Below are 16,840 nucleotides of genomic sequence, written 5' to 3'. Positions count from 1 at the left end.
GTCACAACCTAAATAAGTAGGGAAGTGTACAAATAACAACAACAAACAAATAGACAAATGATCAATAAGTCATAAATAATTAATAATTAAGTAGTCAATATAAGTAGCGACATGCACAAATAACAACAACAAACAGACAAATGATCAATAAGTCATAAATAATTCATAATTAAGTAGGTAATATAAGTAGCCACAACATAAATCAGAAGGGAAGTGCACAAACAACATAAACAAACAAACAAACAGATAAATAATCGATAATTAAGTAATAAATCATAAGTAGTCACAACCTAAATTAGTAGGGAAGTGCACAAATAACAACAACAAACAAGCAAATAGATAAATAATTGATAAATAATAATCAATAAGTAATACATAAGTAGTAGTCAACATTGAATAATTGATCGCATAAAGAAGTAGGTACAAAGTGACTAATGTGGTTAGCAGTAAGTCTTGATTAGCTCCTACTAGGTATAGAACTCGAGTAGAGTATGGTGACGGCTCTTGGCAAGAAACTGTCTTTGTTTGTCTTGGCTGTTATGGTCCTGTTGCGCCTGCCAGGGGGCAGCAGGTTGAAGCTGTGATGTGGATTGTCTTTTTCATTTGAACTCTTCAAAAGTATCAGTCTACGCGGTTAAAACACGAATTTCGGATGACTAGAAAGCAGAACTGGACACCATGAGACATTGTTACCAAATTGACACGAAAACGAAGGCCAATTTAACATGCTGTGGTAAAAGCACGATGAAAGATGTTTAATTGTTACAAATCACCACACAGGTTTCCATTTGCGTCTTTCCGTCTGTTTTGTAATGAGTCAATAGTCAAAAAAAATTGTTGCCATGTTCAAAATGTGGCTAGGAAGCATTGAACTGTGGCAATTAAGAAACACTCAGTCGAACTCAATGGTCATCACTGCTCCATTTAATAAAATAGTCTTCAAAAACACAGTAAACAACCGTGAAACAGCGATTATTTTAGCGCCACTGCGCACCAGCGTATCACAAACAGGCACACCAGGTGAATACAAGTACTATTTCTTTTCATTTTGGCACATTGCTTAAATTGACTTCACTGCAAGTTTTTGTAATATTCTCAACAATTTGTATAAATATCGCTCAGGTATACATCCTGTGTATTCCGCAGACACTAAAACTTCCTTGTATACACAAAGAGACGAAAACAAGTTACGTCGGCCAACAAAATGTTTAATGTTCCTATAGTTTTCTAGTGTTAAAATGTTGAGTATTAGACGATGCATTGTGAAGGCTTGAGAAATAAACGCAAAAATAAGATTCAACTGAACACAAACACCACAAACTAATTAGTTTACGCCATACTCAGCTATTGTAAATCTTTTAGATGACAAAACATTTAAATTAATTACCGTATTTTCACGCATTTGTCGCTAAGAAAATGATGACTGAATCGAGGGTGCGGCTTATATGCGCACAAATTACACTTGACATGCACAAAACTGCAAAGTGACAAAGATGAAATGCAATAAGACAATGTGGCCTATACGGTCATTTATTTCAAAATAGACAAAAGATGAAACAGATAAAACGCTAAACAAAATGTATTTTGACGTCTATGAATGAAATTCAAGAAAAAAAACATATCTTGCATAAAACGTGAAAAAAGTCACTCACTTGTGCCTGCCAATGCTTGCTCGGGGTGCCACTATAATACCTAGGGATGACAAACCAGACCGCTATGGACACACTTCCTGGTTGTACTGCTCACGTGACTTCCTTTTTGAATTTTTACATTTGTACTCCCGATTAAAACCACGAATATGGAGGTGAAAGTTGGAAATCAAGGGGCGGCTTATACGCGAGAAATTGTTAAAATTCAACAATTTTAAGGCAATTTTGAGGGTACGGCTTATACGCGGAGGGGGCTTATATGCGAGAAAATACGGTACCCTGGAGTTTGGTCCCTTTTTCTAAGTACGTTCAAATTCCGATGCGATACAGCTGTAACTAAAAAAAACATGAAACGTGTAATAATGATAAAAGTTCAGGGCACAATTGTGATTTTTTTTCAGTTTTTTGTATTACTTTCCATAAAGTTTGAATAGTCACTCTGTAAAGCATGCCAATGGCAAGAGAAGTTATGCAAAACAGACGTCCACCGTGTAATGACTATCAAGTAGCATTTCGTACAAAGTTTCATCCGACGCCAAACTCTGGAATCTGCATCTGTCAAAAACTCCAGTGGCTACCAATCGGATCCCTCAGATGACCTCTCCAGGTGTTCCTTAAGTATCTCTGTCTTTCTGGTTTCGTTCCATCTGGTTCTCCAGCACGTTTCCTATCTCTCCATTGACCAGGAATTTATCTTGGGCCCAATTGTCGTTCGGCCTCCCATCGTTGCTTTTGCGTACGATATATCTCGGTCGACAGTGCGAAATCCCGCCTCCGCCGATTCCTTGTTTTCCACGATTGTCCGACCACTTGCCGTCTTCCGCCTGGCCGTCTCTGTCGTCGTGCTAGGTAAAACGATTGCAAAACCATAAGCACGTTCATTTCATTGACAAGACCAGAGCTGCCAACTACTCCGGAATTTCAGGAGTTTAAAATCGACATAAATGTGGGAAGGAAAGATCTTACCAAGTAGTACGTTCTGCTTTTTCGGGGACATTCCTGATCCCAGTCTTGTTTTTTGGTTGGTAGTACTCCCTTGTCTGGATTGCCGTCTCTCTGGTCACTGTCCTTCTTCCAACCCCTTCCACGAAATTGTACTTGCTACAAGAGAAATGTAGCCACTCAAGTTTGTTTTTTTTCGGAGATGAATCGATTCTGTTGCTTATTTAGTCTGCACTAAATAGCAGTTCACAATTTGTGCCACTTTGGGTGAGAGAAGTGTGTGAACTATTGAATTTTGTTTATCCATTGTCTTGTCTTTTTAATTCCCTTACAGAGGTGCCTAAAAGGGGATGGGAAATGAAAACATAGTCCTTTTTTTAGAATCACATCGGAGTATTCGGAGGAGTGTTTTGCTCGCAAACCTGACAGTACTCCAATTTACCGTATTTTCTCACAAGTACGCCGTATTTGTCGCTCCAAAAAATGACAAATTAGACTTGTCATGCACGAAACTGATAGGTTACAAAGACTAAACGCTACAACGCAAGACAATACGGCCGATACGGTCATTTATGTCAAAATAGATAAACTGATAAAGCGCTAAACAAAATTTATTTTGACGTCTATGAATGAAATTCAATTTTAAAAAAAAAAAAGTATTTTGGATAAAACATGAAAAAACTAACTTGCGCCTGCCATTGCTTGCTCAGGGCGCCGCCATCTTACTATATCAGCCAAATAGATGTTAAAGCTGATTGAAGGTCTTGCGGTCGATTATTAAAATATCAGCGTAATGTGTATCTCATGCAATTATTGCACCCAGAGACATGGTGAAAACTAGACCGCTACGGACACACTTCCTGGTTGTACTGCTCACGTGACTTCCTTTTTGAATTTGTCTACGTGCAGGCGACACCCTTTCGGAATGCGCAATCCAGAATACGATTCTTTCAATTCATACAGTATTTCAGAAATACCACGTACGATTTTTCTTCGGGTTTTCCGTTCAGAGTGTCACATTTAAAACCACGAATGTAGAGGTGAAAATTGTGATCTTATACGACAGAAATGGTAAAATTCAACGATTTTAAGGCAATTTTAAGGGTGCGTCTTATACGCAGAGGCGGCTAATATGCGAGAAAATACGGTATTTCATATTTTTAGGGGGGTTGAAGCAGGATGAGGCTACTTATCAGGCCACTTTAAATGCCTCGTCTCGGATAAGTCAACTCATTTAAAGGGAAACGGCGAGCAAGAGGAGATAGGTTAGAAAAAATAGAAACTGGTGGGGGTGCTTAAAGCATCTCATACTCGGTTATCAGAGTGGAAAACAAAGAAGCTTACAAATCCTCTCCATGGCGTTTCTTTCTCTGCGGAGGTTTCAATCGGTGACAGCTGTGCTCTTTTAAAGCCTTCGTTTTTTACTTCGGGTTTGGCCACATCGTCCACGTTGGACTTTGTGGACGACGATGAGGAGGACGACCTGGAGCGAGAGCCCTTCATCTCACCGGTCCTACAGATGGAAATCGCGTATTGCAGCCATCTTCCACCATGTTTTGAGAAAACTCAATGAGAGGGATTGTTGTTGCACGTACTTTGATTTCTTGGAGAAATGTTCCTGAGATCGACTCATGTCTCGACTCGTGTCTGGGGAATCGTCAACCCCGTCCTGCTCGAAATCTCTTTCAAGGCTGGAATATTTCTTACGACGTTCGATATCCAAACGCAGGTCCATCGTGTCGCCCTTTGTTTTCTCCACGTTGTCCTGAGCAATGAAAAATAGAACACAGTGTCGTGGACAGACTTTTGATTAGCGTACAGATGTTTTGACAATTAATTTGCCAAGAAGCTTTCAAGATAAACTGAAGTGTCTGTGGGAATTAGAGCGGGTTTAGCTTAGCTACTTTGACATGTTTACATCGTCTTCATTCAATTCTTTGCGAGAATCTCTTCGAAAATAAACGGTGCCTTCACTGCCTGCGGGATGAAATTGAACTACAGTGGTACCTCGACATACGAGTGCCCCGACAGACGAGCAATTTGAGATACGAGTAAAGTTTTGAGCAAATATTTATCTTGAGATATTAGACAATTTTGATTGTTGCATTTTCTCAGTGTTTTGTTTCCCTTTAGTCAGTGTGAATGGCGGAGCTTGTTCGCTAATACGAGAAGAGTACTACTTCCCGGGCAAGTTGGCAAGTAGTCGTGCGTTATCCTATTGTGAGGACATTTGTGTGCATCATTTTGGGAATATTTTGAAGGGAAGACAAAAAGCAAACAACCCTCGATAGGTTGCGTCGGAAAGTCAGGGTGGAGGCGGGGCAAATAGAGCCAACCTGGGAGAAGAAAGGTATCCAAATTTCAAACAAAATTAGAATTAAGTTTAGTGCAAGGTTAGATTAAATGTATTTTTGAGTGTGTCTGCATCGTAATCCAAGTTCATTTAAATTTGTTTATGTTATGTTACGAGCGCGCTGCCGTATATATATTATACGAATGTGAATTGTAATGTTGAAACTTTGTGCTTATTAATGACATGAGGTTTATTCCAGAATATAATTTGAAGCAGAGTTGCAACAACTTGCGCTTGTTTTGATACTTACAAAGGCAATTAGTCCCTCGAACAGCTCGGGAACAGCGGCATCCACGTTTCGTTTGACTTTTATGTTACTCATTAGCCTCATGTTAGGCTTACGCCAACACAACAACCGAGTCACGACACAAAGTCAAAATGGCACACTGTCATTCATTGGTGGGAGGGCGAGCCCTCTAAAGGCATCTGGCTTGCTCACTTTTGTTTTGTCTGGCCCCGTTTATACGTCATAGTGCGAAATTTTCAGTCACCTTTTGAGTGCCATCCTCTGAGCTTTTCAGTGCCTCAAAAAATTGAGTGTGTTTCTTAAAAGCACTTGGTGATACATCAATTCTCCTGCAAGGGAAAATACAAGAAATCAATCGGTCAATGTCGTGAACCACACCGAAGACAATGTCAGATAGGACATTGACTAATGAGGAACTGAGCTCCACCCAATGGGAAAACAAACAAACGTTAGGGTGAAGGGTTACGATTCCGCTCGCAATGGCGGCTCTACCTGTGAATCTCTGGGCTTTTTCTCAGCTTCTTGCTTTCCTCGGCGGCCTGTCTTTGGTACAAGGTGAATCTCTCGTTAAGAGTCAGTCGGGATGGAGAAAAGTGCTGAGCTGTGTGAAGAGGGATCGTGTGTTATTCAGATTTTTACACCTACAAAATGTGGAACGCTGGGCTGCCATTTTTTTTTTGATGAGTGAAATGCCAATATTACATTGACTTGCGTCTAGGTTTCTGTATGCATGGGGTCCTTGGCTTAAGATGGCCGGTCTACATGTGAGATTTTAAGGTTGAGAACTGAGTAATTTTTGCATCCAAGTGTCTGTGTACGAGTAGTTCTTGCGTCTAAGAGTCTGCACATGACTAGCTTTTGCATCCTAGTGTCTTTACATGACTAGTTTTTGCATCTAAGTGTCTTTCCATGACTAGTTTTTGCGTCCAAGTGTCTTTACATGACTAGTTTTTGCGTCTAAGTTTCTGTGAACGATTGGGTTTTACATCCAAGTGTCTGTATAAGTGGGGTTCTTGGCTTATGATGGCCGGTCTACATGTGAGATTTTAAGGTTAAGAACTGAATAGTTTTTGCGTCCAAGTGTCTGTGTACGAGTAGTTTTCGCGTCTAAGTGCCTGTACATGACTAGCTCTTGCGTCTAAGTGTCTGTACATGACTAGTTTTTGTATCCTAGTGTCTTTACATGACTAGTTTTTGCATCCTAGTGTCTTTACATGACTAGTTTTTGCGTCTGTGTCTTTCCATGACTAGTTTTTGCGTCCAAGTGTCTTTACATGACTAGTTTTTGCGTCTAAGTTTCTGTGAACGATTGGGTTTTACATCTGAGTGTCTGTATAAATGGGGTTCTTGGCTTAGGATGGCCGATCTACATGTGAGATTTTAAGGTTAAGAACTGAATAGTTTTTGCGTCCAAGTGTCTGTATACGAGTAGTTTTCGCGTCTAAGTGTCTTTACATGACGAGTCTTTGCGTCCAAGTGTCTGTATATGAGTAGTTTTCGCGTCTAAGTGTCTTTACATGACTAGTCTTTGCGTCCAAGTGTATTTGCATGCCTAGGATTAGACTTTAATCTGTTTAAACTCACCTCTAATGTGGTGCAGAATGGCTACAATGTGCTGAGCAAACAGCTCGGTGGGAGTTCTCTGCATAGGGGCCGCCTGAACGTGTTGAAAGATGGAACGGAACTCCTGGCCCCTCTTTGAGGACTGCACCAGGTCCTGAGACAACTGTCTCTCCTGAGCTAAAATCTCGGAATTGCTGAAAACGGTGGATTGTGCACATCAGCAAACGTTTAGATCAAAATGCGCCAGCAGGAAAAATAATAGCTCACCCCATCAAGCCGTCTCCGAGGAAATCCATCCTGACGTTAATCTTGGTCTCAGGTTTTCTCAGGGGCAAAAGCGGGATGTCCTCTCCCTTTGTGGACATCTCCCTGTCAGAGTTCCACCTCAACAGTCCCGTGGGAGACGGCGTTAAAGGAGACTCGGACATTTTTCTAGGTCTGAAACCAAGATCGTCAAACGTGCCCTCCGTGTCTCGCTTAGTGACCGAACCTAATTTATAAGCGATGTACGGCTCATCTCTCAGGGGATCCGTTTTTCCACCACCTTCCTGCAAGGAGGACACGATTTTCCTTCGGTCAAAGCACTCTTTAAACGGCTCTCTCGCCGAGTAAACAACGTTTGCATTTGAGTTGTTGACATCTCCGTTTTGCCCGTCTTTGTTTCTTGCCTTGAGGTTGAGGGGCATCATTTCCGCTGCCTCATCAGACGGAGAAGGCAAATCCTTCCACAAATGGTTTAAAGGCACTTTGCCATTCGGGTCTTCTTTGTAGCGCTTTAAAGGCGGCTCAGCAAGACCAGCAGGTGCCGGACCATTTGTATCGACCCGGTCTTCGTCTACAGTTTTTGACTCTGGGCTATTTTCCCAAGTGGCTTTGGACTTTTGGCTGTGCTCCTTCAAGAACCTAAACAAAAAGAAATAAACACAGAGACAAAAACATCGAGTTTCAGCTACCAGCCACGTGCGAAGAAATTGTCGGGAAAGAAAATTGAAAGTGTCTTACTTCCTGAAAGCAATGGAGAGGGCCGTTTTATCGCCATCGGAATATTCTTCACTTTTGAAGATGTCAAGGCCGGAAAGCATTTGATTCAGCGCTTCTTGTGAAGACATTTTTGTATCGGCGGGTGCATTGCACACCGGCTGCCAAGAGGGAGCGCCGTTACTGGCGTCATTCAGCTTCGGGGGTGAGGAACCGGGCTGGTCTGAGTCTTGGCCGCTCTGATCATAGACAGCAAGATTTTCTGGGCTGGTTTTCTTTGGACTGCTGTTGTATTCTGTCAGGATTTGCCAGCCCCCCACAGTTTCCCCCATGCCTTGCCCATTTTGGGCATCTCCTAATTCGGTTTGCTCCCTTTCTGCCCCTTGTATCTGGACCTCTTTTGAGACCAGGGGCTCATCTTTCACATTGTCAGATCTCTGACCAGCCCCCAAAGGGGCTTTTGGCGAAGTGCCATTAGAATGCTGGGGTTGCCTCGATAACGGAGAAGGGGAACGCTCGTTTTGGCGGGAGTGTCCGGGCGGAGAGGTGCTTCGGGAGGGTTTTTGATTATAGGGTCGCCCTTGAGACTGGTTTTGAATCTGCTGCTTTTGCTGCTTCTGCGGGTTTTGCTTGTAATTTTTCCAGCTGTTTCGGAAATTGCCATTGTTATTGTTATTGTAGCCTCTCCCGCCGCCACCTCCGCCACCACCACCACCACGTTGGAATCGTCCACGTGAGAAGTAGCCCCGCCCTCTCCCTCGGAAGTTGTAAGGCGTCCGGAAGCCGCGGTGATAACCACGGAATTCACGGTGGTTCTGGTATCTCTTGTCGCGGTTGTAATGCGGAGATTGAGATCTCGACCGGGACCGTGATCGGGACCGAGACCTAGAGCTAGGAGAGAAAGTATATCACACCTGAAATAGTTTGCAGATTTTTTAAATGTGGCTCAGAAGGAAAACTTGTTGTCGTTCAGCGAGGACTTTTTCAAATCAATAGGTTTTTTTGCAAAGAATTGAACTGTCACAGAAGCAACTAGAAGAGACACAATAGTCCACACGGGGGCTCTAGCGCTCCTCATTTGCGCACCAGTCTAGACTCAACATAAAAGATACACGAGTCTGGAGTTTATCGCCACGATTCTATAGAATGGACTCCCCACTGGCGCATTTAGTCTTATGGATGTTCCACATCTGGGTTAGACATTAACAACTTATATTTTAGTTGCCAGACTTTAAAAGGCATAGCATCATAGTCTTAGCACTCATAACAATGGAAACATTCTACGACTGAACTCAATTCTTTCAACAATAAATACAAGAAACGCCGAAAGACAAGGCGTTAAAGATGTGAAAATAAGATGGCGGACTGCCAAAAGGCATTAAAAGAACTCACCGCGTCTTCTTTTTCATTGGAATACCGAGCGAATCGAAAGGCAGCACACTGAGCTGCTCTGCAAACTTCAATGGAAATGAGGCGCACTTCCACTCCAACTGTTTCAAATGGGCCAAGCAGCGGAGGAGGGCTCTAAGCAAAATTATGTTTGACTCTATGTTTGCCGCTATGCAAACACGGCCGAGATGATTAAAAGCGAGCTGAATACGGAAAATCCCTTTAGAATCGTATCGTCCTTGAGTGGAAACTTAATTATTGGACACAGGTCATGCCAATCGTTAACGCTTACCTGTAACGATGTCTCCTGGAGTGGGATCGCGAGTTACTCCGTCGAGATTTCGAGGTGGACCTGGATCTGGAACGTGATCGGGACCGGGATCTGGAGTGGCTCGGAGACCGAGAGGCTGATCTTGTGGCTCTGGACATTCCCGGTGGCAGGCCTAGGAACTCAAACTTACATACGGAAAAGAAAAAAAAAAATCAGGGCAGCCGTTTCCCACAAAAGGCAAACCGTGCGCAGTGGCACATGGAATCCGTTGTATTATTGCAGGATTGAATTATGGCGAGATCAGCATTATCCAAAAATCCCACTGAAAATAAACCAAATGGTTTAAAGGGGAAAAAAAACTACGCAGCTCCTAAAGAGAAGAAGAAAACATTTATTCCCGTCAAGCATCCAACACGAGTTGCTTTTATTTAGCCTCTTCTCCTGTTTAGCAATAGAAGGCGGGATTTTTTGGGGTCACCTGACCACCGCTCTCCACCACACCATTGTCTCCACTGCTGAAAATTGCAGATTAACGTCTAAAAACGGATGTTTGTCTCTACGTAGCCTATCATTCAGTTCTCGGATTTCTTGGTGTTACTTAAAATGGAGGATACGAATTCCAAATGTGACCCACACAAAAGTACTATCTTATAATTGTTACACCCAGCAACGATAGTCCAGATTAAACGAGCTGCCAAAGGTGGACAGAACACCCAGACAAGGAAATACTTCATATTTTTGGCAGAAGTTTCATGTCTTTAAGAGATTAAATCACCAGGTTCATCTCCACGGACTTTGATTGGAGCCATACGACTGACCACAAATGACTGAGATTTTTCAAAAAAATATAGCGCACTCAATCACATTGGTGGTCCTAGTCGCTACTATTTTGGAAAATATCTAAATCAATCCATCTTCCCCCTAACTCTGCCTCTTTTTATGTCTTCTCCACCATTCGTGAGCTCTGGCACTTTGTTGTCGTTGGCTTTTGGAGAACCATTTCCTTTCGGCTTCGAGCATCCACTGAGCTTAGCTTGCATATTTCGAGACCGTAGCATTCCCACATGCTTCTTTTATTAGCAAAATGGTGGACTGTTTTTCTTCTTTATGTATTTAAGATGTTCCCTCGCATGGACAGTAGCTTTCCTACAAACATCTGGACAACATTGAAAACATTGTGTAAAACAAAGGGACCAAAAAAAAGCTTTCTCTTTCAAATTGCCGATGATTGCATTTAAAGAACCCGTTTTTTTTCGGTTAGCGACAGTTATGGGTCCCCAGCGGTGTCAGCTCTGGGTTTTCTTCGGGTGAAAAGCCAAGTTCTTTGGCTATATAACTAGTATTTTTTTCGTGGCTGTGACAATTGAACCGTGGTATCAAGTTTTTATATTCCAGTGGTACCTCGAGATATGAGCTTAATTCGTTCCGGGACTGAACTCGTATGTTGATTTACTCGTAACTCAAATGAACGTTTCCCATTGAAATGAACTAAAAACAAATTAATTTGTTCCAACCCTCTGAAAAAACACCCAAAACAGGATATTGGATTGAACAAAACATTTTTATTTGTTCTAATTCCCCATCTATTAAGAAACTAACAAATAACTAGTGGTTTAATAGTACTAAAATGTGTTTAATAGTACTAAAATTAGACAAATTTTGCGGAGGGGAGGAGACTTTGCAGGGCAACCCGCTCGTAACATAACATAAACAAATTTAAATGAACTTGGATTACGATGCAGACACGCGCAAAAATAAGTTTAATCTGAATTTAATTCTAATTTTGTTTTAAATTTTGATAACGTTCTTCTTGACTTGGGTTGGCGCTATTTGCCCCGCCTCCACCCTGACTTTCACTATCGATGGGCTATTTGCCTTTGTATCATATCTCAAAATGTGTCTCGTATCTCAAGATAAATATTTGCCCGAAATTTTACTCGTATCTCAAATTGCTCATATGTCGAGTTACCACTGTATTATAGTGTTGTACTAATATCGCGAAAACTCGAAACGCCCCCAAAACAATATTTTTTCTCACTGTCATTGAAACGAACGTCACAGAACGTTCCAGCGTCGAAGCATCTGTTTTGGTCTGAACTGATAACCACGTGCAGCTGTTCCCCGCACCGCAAAATTCTGTCAGCAGGCTAATCACCGAGCTTTTAGCCTCTTAAGTGTGCCTGTGGGACATTCGACCTTTTAATCAGTCAACTCTGGATTTGTTCCCAAACGCGCTGGGCTAAAAACACACGTGAGGTCCTTTTTAAAGGATTCACAACAAATAGAACAGATTTTCTAAGACCTCACAGGTGGTTAACTTGATGACACTCACCAGTAGCAGGAATTAACGGAGAAAATACTCTGGGGTTCGTTTCTATAACGAGTTAAACAGAAGCTAACTAAACAAGGTTAGAATTCGCATAGAGGTTGATACATAGTGACAGGTGATGACATTTTAATCCCTGAGAATTTCGTAAACAAGGTTCTGTTTTGTCGCTACCCGTATTGTATCGACTGGCTTGGCCAACTTTTTCGTGGTATTTGAACTTTGTTTACGGTTTTGCAAGCCGCTAGCATACAGATATCGACTTTATTCCGGTTTACAACTATACAGTGCTTCGTTCTGGATTAAATAGCAAAGCTTGCCGTCCCGAGATGGACGGCGCCAGTCGGTAATATCAAGTGACTGCATGGAAGTACTCGTAAAAATCCCCCCGAGGTTCTCCTAGCGAGGGGATGCTCGGCTAAATCCGCTTGCCAGAGGTAGTAACACTTAGCGAAATCCCTAGACATTTGTCTGTGAGATCAACGTGACTGTAATAGAAGTTCTTTGTAAACCCAGGATCTCTTGTCGTAAGGTACTGCGGATCTAAAATGTACTCCAATACCGCAGCCGTAGTTTTATTTCAGCTAATCAACAATGGACTTGCAACTTGATACGCCACTCCGAGTGCCTGGAAACAAACAGTCTGCTTCTTTTAAAGACCGGATCGTTTTAGCCGCCAGCTGGAATCACATTTGCCATCGCAAAGTGTCCTCGGCACTGTTGTGGGGGGCAATTGGCTACAACTGTCCTTTGCGGAGATAGCCAGTTATTTTAATGCGACCGTCAAGACACTCTGAGGCGCTTCGGATGGACTGAAGATAAGCCATGTCAGTTCCTGCTCAAGTTTTTGAAACCAAAACAAAACTTGTATAATGACAATAAAATCATTCAATTGGTTCGCTTCAGACTTTGGCGAATTCTGCTATGAATTCATAGGTACACAGTCGATTGGTCGCCGGTCTTTTGGTCGCCCGGAAGGTTATTGATAATTACCATTTAAATCGTTGCTCAAATTCCCTAAATACAAACTGTGAATTACTATTTAGTCATACTTAATGCCCTAGTAATTATTAGCCTAAAGAAAAGCTCCGAATTTCCCGGACTTATATTGTGTTTTGTTGGAGAACTTGTTAAGACCCTGACTGACGTCCCTTCTTAAAGGGACAACACATGTATGTACACTCACACATCGGCTCAGTGAAACTGCTCATGGCCATTGTTGGCTTTTATTGATGCGTAGATCGTGTTGTTTTACCTTGTTTTGCCGCCGGTCTTTTGGTCGTCAGTCTTTTGGTCGCTGGTCTTTTGGGCGCCGGTCTTTTGGTCGCCTGTTACCACGGTCCGGGCGACCAAAAGACCGCCACCAAAAGACCGCCACCAAAAGACCGCCACCAAAAGACCGCCACCAAAAGACCGCCACCAAAAGACCGCCACCAAAAGACCGGCGACCAATCGACCGCACACAAATTCAGAGAAGATCTTAAATCGCTTCAATCTATTTTTGCATCCAATCCCCATGCGATGTCAACCGTACCGTAACGTATCGGATATTGACGACAGTCTAGTCTCAGGTTTTTTTACGTTAATCCTTAACGGTCCTAAGATTTTGTAATACTCATACTGCTCTGTTTTTTGCTCAACTAGCTGGCCATCAAAGATAGTTTGCAGAGGCAACGTAAATATAGAATTTCCTTCGACTTTTCTCGATTAAATAACCCGTCCGTCCTTTATTTTTTAAGGTTAATGTTGTGAGTTGAGTTTTTAAGTCAGTGTGTTTTAGTGGTTTCCATGCCGTATTGATGGACAGCGTCCCAAGATTTAGGGTGCCGCGCTCAAATGTCACGCTGGCATCTTTGCGTTGACTCACTTCCCGACCCGTTTGTCATCACCGCGTTCGTACACGAGAAGTACACCATCGGCCCAAGTCGCTCGTCTCTATTTCGGTCCACGGGGGGGACGGGCCAATGATGATTTGTAGCTCTATACTTGCAAAACATTCACCGTCGCCATTTGTATTTCCCTTCCGACTTTGCAGTCTGCGTGGAGATAAGATGGCGTTAACTACATTTCTTTCAAAATCACATGACAACAACTTAGTTGAGGCCCACAATCAAGTCTTGACGGCTAATCCAGGAGGTCTTGCTGCAATATAGTCAATTTTGCTTTGCTAACGCTAAGGCAGAAAGTTTTCTTCGTGTGTTGACATGACATGATGTACAGTATCTTCCATGTTTTCAGTATCAGCGGTTCAGGTTTACGTGGCTGTTGGCACCGCAGAGACACATAGATGTCAAAATTAATTTAGTTGAGTGTTTTATCTGTTTATCTTTTCTCTATTTTTAAATAAATGACAGTATAGGCCACATTGTCTTTTTTAAAATTGCCTTAAAATCATTGAATTTTACAATTACTCGCGTATAAGCCGCCCCTTGATTCCCAATTTTCACCTCCATATTCATGGTTTTAATTGGGGGAGTACAACTGTGTTACTATGAAGGGAAAATCTTTAGAAAAATCATCACATGTGGTATTTCTGAGATACTGTATAAATCAAAAGCACATTATTAGGGTCAAATTTATAAGGAATTAATTCATCCAGTAATGGTTATTTTCTGACTGCAAAACAGGAAATAACCAACAAATAGTAAATGTTACTAGACTAGTAAAAAAGATTATAGCAAGTCTTATGCGCCACAAATACAGTTCTGTGATGAGCCCGATTATTAGCTTTTAACATTCTCCCAAAGCCGATTTATTATTTTTTCTTCGCATAATGACTTGAAATGTTAGTGCAACATAAACAATGAGCTCATTGTTTGACTCGTTTAATCTTCCGTTTATTTTATCGCACCATAATGGAAATATACCCAAAGGACTAACAGCGTGTGTAAATACCAACACGCCTAATCAGCGTGGACGCGTGTGGGTTTTTTTCGGCAGCTTTTTTTCAGGAACGCGGATCAAATTCAACCCTGAAAGCCAGCGGGAAATGGCATTCTTTGACATGAGGGCACCCCAAGAATAGACTTGCATTTGGCCACAAAACCAGAAGCGTTTGGATATAAAAAGAAAGTTCCTGCAACTATTTTTGACCATCTAACGGTGGTCGCTCTGTAGGCGGAGCCTGGAAAATCGGAAATTGTGACAATACAATAAGCTAACTTAAAAAAAAAGCAATTTCATCTAATGAGCAAATTTTTAAAATATTTTTCTGCCATGATCGCCAATTTTCCTCAAATTTTAAGATACTTGTAGAGGGGAAATATTGATTGTAAGAAAGAGAGAAATGTGATTAGTAAAAATTCAGTTAAAAGTTTTAAAAATTCAGTTAGTTTAAAAAATTCAGTTAGTTTAAAAAATTCTGTTAGTTTTAAAAAATCACTTAAAAGTTTTAAAAATTCACTTAAAAGTTTTAAAAATTCACTTAAAAGTATTAAAAATTCACTTAAAAGTTTTACAAATTAGAGAATGAAGTTTAAAAACATTATATTAAAGACATTATATTAGGGAAAATAAGTGGGAAACTTGAAATAGTTTAATAGGCGAATATCAAAGTGGTTTAAATGTTAAAGCATAACTTTTTGTTAAATTAAAAAAGACTTGGAATTATTGAAATCAATGTATTCAATATTTCAGTAGATACTAATTAGTTTAATAGGCGAATATGCAAGTGATATAAATGTTAAAGCATAACTTTTGGTTAAACTAAAAACTTACAATTATTAAAATCAATGCAATCAAAATTTCAGTAGATACAAATTACTATCATAAAATACATGTGGGGAAAAAAGCTTAAAAAGACGACTAATAAAATTAAATAAAGAAAAAGATTACAACATTGACAAAATAATACAAACTTAAAAACAGTGAAAGATTTGAAAAATAAAGCAAAAAAGTGAACATCGCAGTGGCATTCACAATTTTAGATATTTAATGGGTTTTTTCCCCCCACTAGTTAACTACGACCCCACATATCAAGCCTGCGGACCACTTTTGGGCTCACCGCCCCTCTTTTGAGAACCACCACAGTCATTTTAACACCGTACATTTATCGACACTCATCTTAACTTCAAATGAAACTATTTTCCCAGCATGCTGCATCCATACATTAGGCTGAATTGACCAAAAAAACCTAACAAACAAAAACCCAACAACAACAACACTTACCGTTCTGTGTTTTTCAGCTTTGTATTCAACCCACACAAGGCGACCGATAAAAGCGTTAAAAGTTGTCCTATTGCTCCATGCGTGCGATCTGCAGACGCGACGGCCGTGTGTGTGAGTGTGCGGGTGTGTGTCCGTCGGTGGTTTTATGCGTGTCTGTGCAATTGAGAAGGGGGCGTCGCCGTACTACTCACTTTTCATTTTTTTGTGTTTGTGTGAATAGCATCAATGTTCAGAGTATCAGTGATCTCTTCATTCATTCATTTTCTGTACCGCTTATCCTTACAAGGCTCGCAGAGGGTGCTGGAGCCCATCCCAGCCAAATCCCAGGGACACCCTAAATCGGTGGCCAGCCAATCGCAGGACACGAGCAGACAAAGGACAACTCATTGCATCCATTAAGGGCGATTTGGAGTGTTTAACCAGCTAGCCTAGCATGCACGTTTTTAGGATCGGGGAGGAAACCGGAGTACCCGAAGAAAACCCACACAAGACCTATTGGGGGGCATGTAAACTCCACTCGGAGGAATATGATTTCTTACAAATCAGGTAACTTAATTGTCTAAATTTAAAAAGTTTTTTTTTTTTCCATAATTGAAAATTTTAATCACTTTTACAAGTACAAAAGCTGTTTTTGCAGTTTTTGGGGAGGTGACGACAATTAGACAAAAAGTCCTCTAATTATGGAAAGCCCTTCAAATCCAGTTTTTACAGCTTTAGGGGAAAAATGGATGTTGTTGTTTTGTTTTTGTTTTTTTGTGAGAAATCAGGACAAAGCCAGACAAAATGTACAGACCGAGTGAGCGAGACCACCGTGCTTGAAGCTTAATTAGTCGTTTCAGATTGTGTTTACGCTGCAGGAAAGTAAGATACGCCGTTACCCTAACGACAGACTTTCAAAGCTGGCAAATAATTCTACTGGTTTGACTCAACTGGAGGCCAGAATTAAAGAAGAATT

The 16,840-nt window shown here is 41.2% G+C and overlaps 1 protein-coding gene and 1 long non-coding RNA gene across 4 annotated transcripts in view; one reads left to right on the top strand and one right to left on the bottom strand.

The window, feature by feature from the left end:
* Positions 1-16,840, top strand: part of LOC144072988 (uncharacterized) — a 46,842-nt gene that overhangs the window by 13,262 nt on the left and 16,740 nt on the right. The gene's annotated exons all lie outside the window — the stretch shown is intronic.
* thrap3a (thyroid hormone receptor associated protein 3a) lies at positions 1,956-9,995 on the bottom strand. 3 transcript variants are annotated; one of them, XM_077599748.1, is made up of 10 exons: positions 9,414-9,995; positions 7,757-8,623; positions 7,022-7,657; positions 6,776-6,948; positions 5,684-5,792; positions 5,436-5,520; positions 4,187-4,356; positions 3,936-4,104; positions 2,616-2,750; positions 1,956-2,494 (listed from the first exon to the last, which is right to left on the bottom strand). In XM_077599748.1, the coding sequence occupies exons 1-10, from the start codon at positions 9,548-9,550 to the stop codon at positions 2,264-2,266; spliced, it is 2,712 nt and encodes a 903-aa protein (XP_077455874.1). In that variant the 5' UTR covers positions 9,551-9,995; the 3' UTR covers positions 1,956-2,263. The 3 variants fall into 3 exon arrangements, with proteins under 3 accessions (XP_077455874.1, XP_077455875.1, XP_077455876.1); XM_077599749.1 differs by having other exon boundaries at positions 9,125-9,522; XM_077599750.1 differs by lacking the exon at positions 1,956-2,494 and having other exon boundaries at positions 2,627-2,931.

Source organism: Stigmatopora argus, chromosome 4 (assembly GCF_051989625.1).
Source record: "Stigmatopora argus isolate UIUO_Sarg chromosome 4, RoL_Sarg_1.0, whole genome shotgun sequence".
Taxonomy (NCBI): Eukaryota; Metazoa; Chordata; class Actinopteri; order Syngnathiformes; family Syngnathidae; genus Stigmatopora; species Stigmatopora argus.
This window is presented reverse-complemented; position numbering and strand designations above follow the sequence as displayed.

Coding starts and splice junctions, on each gene's coding strand:
- thrap3a (XM_077599748.1), bottom strand. CDS start 9,550: ATGTCCAGAGCCACAAGATCAGCCTCTCGGTCTCCGAGCCACTCCAGA. Junction 6,949..7,021: donor CTCGGAGACGGCTTGATGGG/GTGAGCTATTAT, acceptor CACCGTTTTCAG/CAATTCCGAGATTTTAGCTC. Junction 4,105..4,186: donor CATTTCTCCAAGAAATCAAA/GTACGTGCAACA, acceptor TTCCATCTGTAG/GACCGGTGAGATGAAGGGCT.